The following is a 13,739-nucleotide window of genomic DNA, read 5'->3' as shown; positions in this document are numbered from 1 at the left end:
CAGAAGAATGATCCTTCAGTTGTGGGGTATGTTGATTCAGACTATGCATGTGATTTGGATGGCAGAAGGTCTACAACTAGGTATGTGTTTACTCTTGGTGGAGGACCTATATGTTGGAAATCAACAATTCAGTCTGTTGTGACATTATCTACAACTGAAGCTGAGTACATGGCAATAGCTGAAGCTGCTAAAGAAGACTTATGGCTTGTTGGGCTAGTAAAGGAACTGGGCGTTGAGCAAGGTGGAGTTCGGTTGCATTGTGATAGTCAGAGTGCTATTTATCTGGCTAAGAACCAGGTGTACCATGCGAGAACCAAGCACATTGATGTCAGGTATCACAAGATCAGAGAGTTGATTGCTTCTGGGGAGATACTATTGCAGAAGGTTCATACTGATGAGAATGCAGCTGATATGTTGACCAAGCCAGTTAGTATCAACAAGTTCTTGCATTGCTTGGACTCGTTGAATGTTTGCAGTTGCTAGAGAAGCATGGTGGCCCAACCCACAGTGGTGCATATGTAACTCCTAGGTATTTTTCTCCTAAGGGGCTGGATATTCGCTAAGGTGAAGATTTGTTATGGTATGACTCATATATCATATAGGGATAGACGCTGGATCGAAGCGGAGCAGAGCTGAGCGGAGCGGAGCGGAGCGGAAGAATCTGTCCAAATTGGGAAGTTACGTGGGGTGGGGTGCGGGGGCAAAACCCCGCGGTATGGTACATGGGTAATGTTGTAATTACGTATTGTGCCTAGGTTTACTCCTGGGGTTATAAATAGGCATGTTAGTAACCCCAGGAGGTATCCTCTATTCTGTAAACCCATTTCTGATTATTGAAAGGAATCGCCGCTCTGCTCCCGAGGACGTAGGCATCTTTGCCGAACCTCGTTAAATCTCTGTGTTCTTCTGGATTTGTGTCGAATACTGTTTTTCTTCGCCCTAGTTTTCTCAACAATATTTAGTTAGCTCGCAATTAAGAAGCATGAGTGGAGTTAACAACATTAAGATTCCACTGTTGCCATCAAGATATAATAAATTAAAAGGATGTTGGCCACGAAATTAGCGAGCACATTTGATAAACAACTTCTAAATTCTCAATGAAGAACATTAAGTAGAGCCACAATCATACTTTATTGTAATAAATATTAATTAGGGTGGACATAATAGCAGCGTTTGTCATGAAGAAACACATAAGAATATGAAGCTTATGAAATTGGATAATAACTTGAATGTCATTAAGTATCATGACAACTACTCTCAAGAATAAAATGATGAGTTATGTAATTATAAGGATCTTTTGTTTTGATTTTTTTTTAAGATTAATTTATGATATTATGTTGATTTTCTAATGAAGAGCCAATCCCAATGTGAATTTATATAGTAATTGTGGACATAAGTATCTTCAAATATAAGTCTAAATGTAAGCTCAAAAGATTTTCTTATTTCTCTTTAAAAGTTTATTCAATGGTTTGTAATGTGATATTATTTTGGAGTTCTTATTTCCACAGGTATAAAAGCCAGATAAATGAACTGCATGGAGCTTAATTATCGACCATCATAACATCAACTTTTTTTGTGTTCAGTGGTTGCTTTAGATGATAATACGTAGCCTCTCTTTTTTTAGGTTTATTTCTTTATTGTAATGATGAAAAGTTATGTTTGATATCAAGTGCTTGAAGGATATAATGAATTTTTAAAGTGGTTATAGGCGGTGTTAGTGGATTTTGTTTAAATTGGTGTTATGATGCTTGACAGGTATATTTTGCTTGAGATGCATGATGGGAATGGTTTTATTTCAACATTTAGTTGTGTTAAAATTATTATTTTTAGGGATGATTACATGCAAATCATCCGAAACATTAATATTTATAAATTAACCACTCGGGTGATTTTTTTCAACTACCTAGCTGATGCATTTACGCATGTCATGATCAAATTATTGAGAATTTGATAAAAATGAAAAATATGAGTTGGGTTTTACCGCGAATTTTGTTATTTGAATGAGAATTTAAAAAATGGATGAAAGTGGGTGGTTGATTTGTAAGTAGCGAGTTTCGGATGGTCTGTATGTAATGACTCCTCTTTTTTATATGTCCGGTAACTATAAAATAAGAGATATGTGAATAATAATGACATTAATCTATAGATGTCCGACACATGCTTATAATAATAAGTTAAGGTTAGAAAGAAGTAATTGCTCTTAAAAATTTAATGTGTTCATTCATAGCATAGTTTTAAATAGACCCCTCGACTTTCTCGATATTCCTTTCTTACTAACGGGACCCTAAATAAAGTCTAATTCCACTAAGCCTATCTTGTTACATAACATAAACAAATCTAATGAACTAAGTTCATTAGTGAGGCAATCAGGTGCTTGCTCTCCAGTGGCTATATGACTTAGCTCCAATAGCCTGTAATTCAACATTTCCTTGAAGAATAATCTATCAATCTCCACATGTTTGGTTCTATCGTGTTGCACCGGGTTGTTGGCGATGCTAATTGTTGACTTGTTGTCACACTAATACTTCATTTGAGTTCCTTGGTCCACATTGAGCTCGACCAACAAGACCCTTAGCTACATCATCTCGACAACTCCTAGGTAATGGCCCTATACTCTCAACTACTGTTGACCTCGCTACTACATACTATTTCTTGCTCTTAACATCCTCAATTAGAGCTAGATCACACAGATCACATGTGAATTTGATCATTCACATGTTTATGCATCAATCACATCATTGCCTTCCCAGTTAGCTATAATTGCGATTGTATCCTTCGGGTCATGCCGCAATCCCATCTTTGCCTTCCAAGTTATCCCACCGCAATCCCGTTGTTGCCTTCCCGATTAGCTCAAATCACAACTGCTTCATGAGGACTGTTAGAAAATAAGTCAATGACATTAATTTCCCTCATATGATGTAATGACATTAATTGTCTTGATATGGAGTAATTAATGTTGATTTCATATGCTAATGTCTAGCCTTAATTTCCGCTCATAATTTATTTTCTTTCCTATTCTAAATCTCAAAAAACTTGTATAAATATCACCATTTATACAATGGAATAAAGACACCAAGAAATACAAATATCTTTTCCTTTACCAAGGACAAAGCATAAGGAAGAGAAAAATGGGAGTTTCAGATCTCTGTACACGGATCCGAACTCGTTGGATGGAGCAGCCGACGGTGGATCAAATATCGATCTTGTGTGCGCTATCTTCTGCGTCTTTGGTAGCCGCGATCCCGCAGGCCCCAATCTTTCACTTTACAAGTCTCTAGAAACCGCTATCTTGAACTGCACATTCACGATCTTCCACGTCTCCAAAAGCTACGATCTAACACCTTGCGATCTTCTGTGTCACAAGTCTTAGTTCCTCCTCATGCCCTGATAGATAGGAGCTTTGGGTCTCTATAGACGGATCCCAACCCTTACGGATAGCTAGGTTTAGCTCTGATACCAAAAAAAAATAATTGTTCTTAAAAGCCTAATATATACATTTAAGGCTCTAAAAGGTTCGATTCTCAACATGTTCAAAATTATTAATGAATATAATTAAACATTTGAATTATACATTCTAAGAATTATTTCAGTAAAGCAATAAATAAATTTTATTGTTTCTAAAAAAAGTGATTTTAAATAATTAGAATCTATGATAGCAAGTTTAAATATATATTTCATGTAGTTATTCAAAATTTTTTTGTTTTTAATTTTAATAAAAATAATTAAAAAATTGAAATTATTATTTTTCATTTCTAAGAATCATTTTAATAAAATGAATAAATACATTGAAATTTTAAACATTCTGGAATTAAAAAATTTCATTGTCATTTATTTTAATGAAATCAGAATATTAAAAAGGAACATGTATCTTATATTCTGAATTTAAATTTAGAGGAAGATATACCAAGCCAAGTTTGTGCCATCCATCCTCACCTTCCTCCCCTCCTCCGATATTGAATATCTTACTCTCTGTTTATATTAATCATGGGCGGCACTTTGCTCGCTTGATGAGCTCATCTCTTCTACTTTCCACCCAGACATTTTGGTAAAACTTTTGTGATATTTTCAATAGAACAATATAATAAAGTTTTCAGGCAATACCTGTCAAAAAAAAGTGGGTTATTTACACACTTATCACCGACTTCTTATGCATTTACATATCCAACACTTTCATATCACAACAAAAAAACTCATTTTTTAACTTTTAAAAAGTGTGGATATGTAAGATGGCATTTATATAAAGATTAGAGTTTTTATGTAAATACACAAGAATTGACTGGTATGTATGCAAATCTTCATAAACAATTCATGCCAGGCATAAGCTTACAGAAAGCAGGAAAGATTAGCATTATCCTTGAATTTAAAAAAGGGCTATGGAAGATATTTGAATTGTATTTTAAACGCTATCTTTTAGTATTAAGTTTGCGTTACTTGCACGGTAATGTTAATGTTTCCTTCTTGTTGTATTGTAAAATGTCCTGTTAGCATTTGTTTTTAAAATTTTAATTACATGGAGCTTAAAGAAGAGATTATGTTTTTGATTGAATTGAAACTTAAGACTTTGGTCAAGACAGAAATCTTTTAAAATAAAATTAAAAACAACTTTCCTCTTAAAATTGAAACTCACTTCTCCCAATTTACTTTAAACTTAATGATAAGTTAAACCAAGGCTTCATTCGAGAAGACGGTGAAGCTTCGTCCGTTTGCAGTGAGGTTGATGCTTTAAAAAGCTTTAGTTTCGTGAAACGACGTCTCTCAAATTTCTCATGAAATATTTTCGCAAGAACATCAATTTTTGGTCATTTTAGATTGTTGTTGACCTTCTCTGTTCGGCAGACTTGACGTATAAAGCTCTTATAAAAGTCATGTCCACCTAATGAAGGGCGTCAGCTACAATCTAATACGATCTAAAATGATGAATAATTATTGTTCTTGCGAAATAATCTTATGAGACATTCGGGAGACACTGCTCCACCAAATAAAATTTTTTCCACTTGTCAACATTTATTGCAACTTCTTCTCAAACAAAGCCTTACAATTTGAAAGTGAGTTCTAACACTTACTACGAAGCAAATTAGCCTTAATATTAAAGCTTTAGCAAGATATTAGGTATGGAAACTACTTGGAACCTTTTACATAGGCTTATCTTCACACATATTCCTTACCCTGATTCTCATATGATGACTCAGATCCAACAAATCCAGTCAGCGGTTGCTTATTGGGTATATATAAAGGCTCCTACTTGACATTGCTGGGACACCGAACAAAAAACTCCTCTCTAAGAACTTTCTAGAGTAGAGTCGAGGAGGCTACGTGGTTCTTCTCAGAATGAAGAATCAAAGCGCTGATCAGGCCATTGGAATTCCAGTAAGCTCTGTCATATTCACAACTGGGGAGTTGAAATGTGAAGCTGCCGAGCGTCTCTGTCTCATGCCCGCTGCTTATGGTTCTTCTCAATTTCAAAAGAGTAAGAGACTAAAATCTATTTTTTTCCCCTAATCCATGTTATAATCATTTATAGTTTTCTTACTTTTAATTATTCTTCATTCACAGATAGAAAGCTTCCACTTTTGCATTGGGTGAACAAGTTTAAGAGCAACGCAAATAGTTATGCTAAAGGAATATGTGACCATGGTAATTCTCCTTCCCACCATGAGTTTAGCTGCAAAGTTTACACATTTCCGAGTTTCTGTTCACTTAATTTAAAGGAAACTAATTTTTACTGTTTAATTGAACTGACAGTGAGTTTGGGATCCACTGTCTCTCAAACTGTGAAGGGGAAGTTGAGCTTGGGCATGAGGGTTCTTCAAGCTGGAGGAATTGGAAGAATTTTCAGACAAAATTTCTCTGTAAAAGAAGGAGAGAAGTTGCTGAATGCCTTCCAATGCTATTTGTCAACCACAGCCGGTCCTATTCCTGGCCTTCTCTTCATTTCTTCAGAAAATATTGCATTCCGCAGCAACAGATGCATCAAGCTAACTTCTTCTGGAGAAACTGTCAGAGTCCCTTACAAGGTTGTTAAATTTCATAAATTTAGGCGCTTTATCATCATTAAACCCTTTTTGATTGAAACCTTGGTAATGTACAGGTCATAATCCCTTTGAGTAGAACCAAGAGAGCCTGCCAAAGTGAGAATATAAACAAGCCAAGCCAAAAGTACATCCAAATCATCACAGAAGATGACTTTGAGTTTTGGTTCATGGGTTTTCTTTGTTATGAGAGATCTTTCAATTTCATACAGAAACAACTTCATTGACAAAACTCTCACTGTAGAAAGGAAGTAAAGGAACAATTACTTGCTGTTTGTGAAGTATTTAAACTTCTCGAAGTCTTATGGGAGCAGCCTTATATTTAGGGTCTTCAACCTTTGTAATTTTTTGTAAGATACATACAAAGTGTACTTGTAACATGAAAGTTTTTATTGGGAATATAAATGATGTTTGAGCTATTGTTGTTAGAGGTAGCCTTGATTCATTGTTATAATCAATATCATTGCACATATCTCAATTATTTGAGATTGGCTTTAAGAATCATCAGTACCTATTTGATCTCGTGGAGTCATACTTGAGGCTTGAAATTTATTGATAAATTCTATTGATGTTTATCTAATCTTCTTCTTCCTAATTTTCAACAAAAGTTTTATTCATTTGTCTATTGGTATATTTTCAACCTTTGAAAAAATATTACGTCGGTAGTCTGGACGCAGAGCAGCGTCCGGACAACGGATGTGATACAGCGGGGTGAAATGAGAGCTCGTACCTTTGCTGTATCATGTTCTTTGTCCAGGCGCAGCTCGCGTCCGGACTCCAGACACAATATTTTCTCCCGTTATACATGTCCAAGCTCCAAATCCTTTAAAGTCTATTTTTAATTATTTTATCTTCAATCACTATTTCTCCAACCATTCTTCAAATATAATCACTCTTGATTTACTTGAGTAAAAGATTTAAGAGAATATTGTGGCATACTAGGCAAAAATTAGATTTTTTTAATTTTGATTTATGCACATGCTATTGAAGAGTAGATTTACATAAAAAAATTCATCTATTTTAAAAAAATAAACTAACAAGGTTGTCTATTTATAAGTGACACAATAAATCTTAAAGAATTTTAAGAAAGTGAAAAATACGAGTTGGGATTTAGCAGTGAATATAATATTTGTGGGAGAAGTTGATGATTAAGATAACATAGAGATTGTTTTGTAGACGAGTAAATTTTGAGGGTTATTTCTGTATAATCAAACTTAAAAGTTATTGTTTGCTAGAACGGCTAATGAGCTCCTAAAAATTCTTTGTGCTGCACTTCTTTTTAGCATGACTTGTACGCCGCTATATAATTCTTTTTATTTTCATGGTTAGTTTGCGATCTCAGAACATAAACTCTTATGAAATTTCTGTGTTTTTCATCGCCCTAAATATTCTTGAAGTGAAGAGATGTGTCTCTTGGTGAAGAGGTGTGTGTCTTGGTGAAGAGCTACGTCTCTTCATATTTTTTAGGTTGGGAGGAGGGAGAGCGTGTTGGTAATTTATCTATGGGTTTTTTATATGTCTATATATATGTGTAACCCTTGAGGATGTAACTTAACTTTCCCTCTGAAATAGTGAAATTCGCCGCTCTGCTCCCGAGAATGTAGGCATCTTTGCCGAACCTCGTTAAATCTCTTTGTTCTTCTTCTGGTTTTGTGTCGATTCTTGTGATTGTTTCGCCCTAAGTTTCATAACATAAACCACTATTTCAGACTGTCCCTTCTGATGATCAAAAAAGTGTCATCAAATTCCATTGAAATAATAGCAAGATTAATTTTGTGCTGAAGAGCTGAGCTTGAGATTTTGTATGATACTAATTAAAATGGAAGCCCAAAAAGCTAGCATATATTTTAGAGAATTCAGTTGTTCCACAAAAAAAAAGAGAGTTTTTTTTTATTCTTTATTTTTTGGGGCATTTACATGCATTTCACCCAATTTCTATGTATTTACATATCTAAAACCTAAACTTTGCTTTAATATTTGTACCGCCCAAAACTTTCATCTCATAAAAAAATATCACCATCTTAACTTTTGGAGAATGAAATACAACTTTTCATGCATTGGTAAGAAATTAAAGTTAGGTGGTATGTATGTGAATCTTCCTTATTTTTTAATGAAAAAGCAGTTGACAACTGACATATAACTGCACATGATCTACTAATATCAGGGCGATCTTTGTCCGCTTAAAGATTTTGGACTTCCAACTACATCTTGCACAGTCAGCATAATAAATTTGATGACTCAGTGCCCTCTCAGCCTACCTGCTTTTCTTGTAGATCTTTAATGGATATGAAAAAGAAAGGGGATGAAAAAGGTAAACAAAATGCAAGGAATACTTTGAAAAGGACAATATTTTGTTAATGAGAGGGGACCAAGTTTGGAAAAAGGTTGTTAGGTGGCTTTTGGAGAGCTGCGGGTGTGTGAATTTAAGGTCCTCAAAGTATAAAAAAATCACCTATCATCAAGAGGGGTTAATAGGAGCCATCCAATGGGGAGGTTGAGAACGTTATTTACCAAAAGACCAAAATGCTTCTCCTGGAGGTTATAAATTGATCATCTCTCTTCACATAGAGGGGGAGGAAGACAAAAGGAGTTAAATTCTAGTGTTGTTTTGGACCTAGGAGTTCATGATAACATTCAACCTCTGTAGCCGCCGACCACCATCTTCTACTACACATTGGCCATCGACCCCCGTTGGCTACCCCTTGCTTATCGTCAATGGCGAACTCTGTTTGCTTATGATGTATCCTGAATATGGTGTAATTAAGTATCCTAAATACGGTGTAACGAAATAACTTGAATACCCTATAATGAAATATCCTAAATATGATGTAATGAATAACTCTGCATTGAAAACCCGAAGATAACTCTTGGTTACAACTGCTTACGACCATCATATTCAAAATATGATGACTTTCTCTGTCCTTAAATTTTTTATATGTCGTATAACGACAAGTGATGTATTTGGCTTAAAATAACAAACCCGAGAAAAGGGTTACAATAACCACAGGTGTAACACCAACTATAGTTCATTTAGTTTGAATCCCCTGAGTTCATATTTTTTTTGTAGAGCTTACTATCAACTTAGTTCAGTGCTCTGCAAAGCTGATACTTAATCCACTAATTGAAATCAGTGCATTCATTTAAGGTTGAACAATCATTGAAAAATCTTGATGTGAGTGTTTCATTATTATTATGCAAGCTTGAACAAATATTTTATCATATTTCTTTGACTCTATGAAGCATCTACCCACACATCTATGCTATGAGACTATACTTGGTGGTCCAATGCAGCACAGATGGATGTATCCCTTTGAGAGATATCTCTTCTCGATATCTCTGGATGCCACATATTTTATTTTAGCCTAATCTAATTTCATATTTATTCAAAAATACCTTTATCTTGCAGACTTTTAAATAAAATAAAAAAACTGTTACAAATAAAGTACATCTTGAGGGCTCCAGAAATACTTATTACAGAAGATAATTACTTTATGTCCATACTATGTCGAGCAAAGACATCAAACACATTATACTTTTGGGGAATGTCGTCATGGTCAGTATTATTTGTATTTCAAATATTTTGAGAACCATCAGGGACACATGATACACGCTGCCTCAATGATAAAGAGTTTCGAGCAACTACATTATATGTTTTACTGAATTGCAACGATGTGCAACCATTTATAAAGTAAAATCTCTAGTAATAATTTCTTTTTCAATTATTATTTTGAATATTATATTAATTTAAATTCAACATACAAATAAAAATGATATGAGCATGTTATTTACAGACAATATAAACATATGAGATGACTCTATAATCAACATTAAGATTAAAGAAGAATTTCTGACACTGTTCAAATTATACGTAAACTGAAGTAAATCTTCTATTCAGCGATACATAATATAACTTTTATGTTCAAATTAATATTAAATATACTTTTAAACTTCTTATAGGTTCATAATATAAGTAAAAATTACATATCAAGGCTTATTAGATATTACTTGAGGCCTAATTGTAGTATCACTACATGACAAATATTTGTTGTGAACGGTTAAAGTTTTCACACGAATTCCTGGTGTGAAGGAAGAAGACATATAATTATGGTATTTGTGTTAAAGGAAACATACACTCGAATAATAAGATAAATTATTATGGCATAATTGAAGAATTGGTGCAGTTGTAATATCTTGGTTATGTCGTGTGTGATTTGATTATGTTCCTAATCGAGGAACACAAATATTGAGCCCATATGATATAATTGAAGTTAAAATAAACATAATATATATATAATTTGATCCATTTATTCTAGCATGTCAAGTTAATAAAGTTTTTTTAATTAGGTTGGTGTTATGAAGAATAAACTAAGGAAAACGATTGAGATGCAAACTATCATTGAACTCATTCACCAAAAGCAAGCTATGTTAGATTTTTTTATTCAGCTTGATTATATTAAAAACAATGTTTATCGTAGAGGATACCACAGGGACTTACAAAAAAGTTTCTCAAAATATGGATGACAATAATGTGACATTGAAGAAGCAATTTTAAGTTCATCATCAACTAACTCATCTAATGAAAAAAATTAAAAATGATATGTATGTTTAGAATTTAGTTTCTTTTATAATTTTATTTTGACAGTTTTACACATAGTTATGACATATTTCTTGTTTGATTCTGCGCTTTCCTTATTTTACTTCTATTGCTTATATTATACTTCTTCTGCTTAATTTTATTATTTTTACATGTTACGAAATGTTCTTTGTTTTTATTTTTCACACTCATGCTTTTACTTATGATATTTATAATATACTTTTTTGGCTTACTTTTATTGTTAGTTCTAATTTTGATTATATTTTTTTTGTCATAGATGACATCAGGTGATACTGGAAGCCAGTGATCTCTTCCTCAGAGCACTATAGGGAGTACTTACGGGAGGTTGAAGAGGCTAGTGGCTCGCTCTGACAGACATAACACGAGTTTTGTGTTGATTAGCAGCACCACCATCACTATAGGCCTTCAAATACATTTTGTTGTCGCTCTGATCAATCCTACCACTCTTTTTTAACCACCATCCCCTCCAGTTGTAGCCCCTTCTGCCTAGCTCCCACTTAGGTACAAGCTCCCACACACGCACTAGCTCACACTCGACACCAGCTCTCTTCTCCAGTGAGTCGGGCCCCTCTACTTCCGACCCTTCAAGAGCGGACACCTCCGAACGAATATATTATAAATGAAAGAGACTTGTAAATTATCTTTGACATTTTAATAAGTTCAATATTCATTTTGATATTTTGCATGACTAATATTTCTCTTTCTGGTTCTTTCCTCCCAGGTTGCCAATCACGCACATTATGGAGATCATCAAGAGTTGATACGACATTTTGTATCTCTCCTGGGAATAGATCCCGATCGCCACTCGAAACATGTGGTTCAGGGAGTTCGAGGTAGGATCATTTCATTTGAATTAGAATTATAATTTCAAGCTAATTTATTATATTAATAAATATTTCTTAATTTTTAAATTGCAGGGTTCCTTCTATTGGTTGTTATAGCATCATCAGCAGATACGTCATAAGTTTGAGACTTATGATAGACATCAGCTGGGTGATATGTTAAACACAACCTGTAGGAAGAGGGAACACCGTGTCTAGGTTGGGGAGGAGGTTTGAGCTCAGTTGACTAGATTACGAGCCTCTTCAGATTATCAAAGGAAGAGGCAAACTAACCAACATGATAGGATGATTGAGGGAGCCTGAGGCGCCGTACTCCACATTGGAAGTTCAGTCCCTCACACGGAGCACTACCAGAGGCTAATAAGATTCTATAAATACGTAACAATTCAATGATCGATGTAATTTGGTGGTACTTACCATTGTTTCATGCAAACATGCTTAGACGCTTGGTCAATCTCCCGCCACTGTAGAGTTGCATGTCCGGATACATGGATGCCTGAGAACGCAACAGTGGTCTCTAACCTCTCTTGGAATGTCAATATAAGTAAAAAAAAAAGGTGATTGCTGCATTTTTAGACTATTAATGTTAAAAATGACAATTAATCCTAGGTTTTAGTTATATAAGAAGAGTATGAGCAAGTCACAGAGAGGTCGAGGTAGTTGGAGAGGTAGACCCTGACAGTCGCCATCAGCAGTGGTAGCCAGTCCACCACTGGGAAATCTGACTTTGAGATTTGGAGGCAGGTGTCGGGAAAGAATGGGAGGGTCTATGGCCTGGGCACAAATTGAAAACATTTGAGTCTGAACACTCTCTTGCTTCTGTGGGTGCCTTAAGGTTGTTATCAGCAGAGCGTGAGGAACTTGTCAGACGGGTCACTGCTAAGGGTGAAAAGGTTCGTCATATGTGTTAATGTCAGCAAAGAATCGAGTAGACTCTAGCACTACTGACAAAGAGTATTGTAGATCGTCATGGCAAACAACCTATTATTTTTTTATGGTTGAGGAGGATGAGAGAGGAGAGTTAGGATGATTATGATCTCGATGATGTTTTCCCCTTCTTAGGAATTTATGTGAATTTATTTTTTTTTTTTTTCTTTTTGAGTGTGTTAACATTTATTATTTATTTGGAGGTAAAGTTTCACCCATTTAGCTTAAAATTTGTTAAAGTATGTTTGTTTCATTGTTGTGACATATTTACTATATATATTTTGTGTTGTGATGGTACTTGTTTGTGATATAGATTTTTTGTGTGCACGTTGTGAAATCTTAATAATTCTTTTTTATTTTATTTTAAATATCATACAGGTTTGTGTTGGACTCGCATCATAAATTCCGACGCTAATACCTTTGATTTTTCTTGACTATGTTTGATACATTCCAACGCTAAATAAACTCTTTGGCAGACTGAATAGATGCAAATAACGACGCCAATTTACGTCTGTCATATGTCGACGCAAATTCAAATGTTAATAGTTTTATCGAAGAGGACTGCGTCGAAGCTTGTTAGTGACGATTTTGAAGGACGCCAAAGCTGATGTAAACTGTTTGTGCCAAAAATTTTCGATGGTAGGTGCATTGCGAGCCTTGATTTTTTGCGTGGACCACAATTTCCACACAAAGCCGTTGCAAAACCAGTATTGCAACAATTTATCCCCATGTTAATGTGTTGTCTAATGTTAATTTGTCTAAATCGTGTAGTGAATATAACTTTGGATTGGTAGCGCCACCGTTGAGATCGGCTGTTGAGGGCATTATCCCGGTGGGGAGAGGGAGGATGATTTGGATACACAGCAATTGGATACTATGAAGGGTTTGGTAGGCAGCTATGGTTGGCAACTAGGGCTATCAAAACGGTTAGTTGTTCTTGAATAGTTCATATTCGGCTCAATAAGAAACTCGTGTTTGGCTCGTTCGCTAAGTTAATTTAGCGAACTAGCCGAACACATACAAGATTTGATCGCTCGTTTATATCACTTAAAAAAATTAAAGATAGTAATATTTTATATGTAATGTGAAAGATTGAATATACATACACACACTGGGGGGGGCGCGCCGCAAGACATGATCTGTTGGTTAGCGGGATTCACTGTAAGTTCCCTCAAGTCACGGGTTCGATCCCCAGTGGCGCTGAGTTCTCGAATATTTAGACACATAGCGCAGGGTTTCATCATTGGGCCTAATGGATGGGAAATCGGTATTTGAGCCCATGTCGATACTGATTTTCTATATATATATATAAAAAAATCACCTATC

General features: G+C 34.9%; 1 protein-coding gene across 1 annotated transcript; it reads left to right on the top strand.

Moving 5' to 3' along the window:
• The first annotated feature begins 5,243 nt into the window (after nucleotides 1-5,243).
• Nucleotides 5,244-6,451, top strand: LOC110033864 (GEM-like protein 7). The gene is made up of 4 exons (XM_020738005.1): nucleotides 5,244-5,467; nucleotides 5,554-5,634; nucleotides 5,743-6,014; nucleotides 6,089-6,451. The coding sequence occupies exons 1-4, from the start codon at nucleotides 5,329-5,331 to the stop codon at nucleotides 6,254-6,256; spliced, it is 660 nt and encodes a 219-aa protein (XP_020593664.1). The 5' UTR covers nucleotides 5,244-5,328; the 3' UTR covers nucleotides 6,257-6,451.
• Nucleotides 6,452-13,739: the final 7,288 nt, after the last annotated feature.

This window comes from Phalaenopsis equestris, unplaced genomic scaffold, assembly GCF_001263595.1.
Source record: "Phalaenopsis equestris unplaced genomic scaffold, ASM126359v1 Scaffold001307, whole genome shotgun sequence".
NCBI lineage: Eukaryota > Viridiplantae > Streptophyta > Magnoliopsida > Asparagales > Orchidaceae > Phalaenopsis > Phalaenopsis equestris.
This window is presented reverse-complemented; position numbering and strand designations above follow the sequence as displayed.

Bases quoted from the DNA above. Each gene is read 5' to 3' on its own strand.
- LOC110033864 (XM_020738005.1), top strand. From the start codon at position 5,329: ATGAAGAATCAAAGCGCTGATCAGGCCATTGGAATTCCAGTAAGCTCT. The intron at 5,468-5,553 runs GTAAGAGACTAA...CTTCATTCACAG, and splicing joins TTCTTCTCAATTTCAAAAGA to ATAGAAAGCTTCCACTTTTG. The intron at 5,635-5,742 runs GTAATTCTCCTT...TTGAACTGACAG, and splicing joins TAAAGGAATATGTGACCATG to TGAGTTTGGGATCCACTGTC.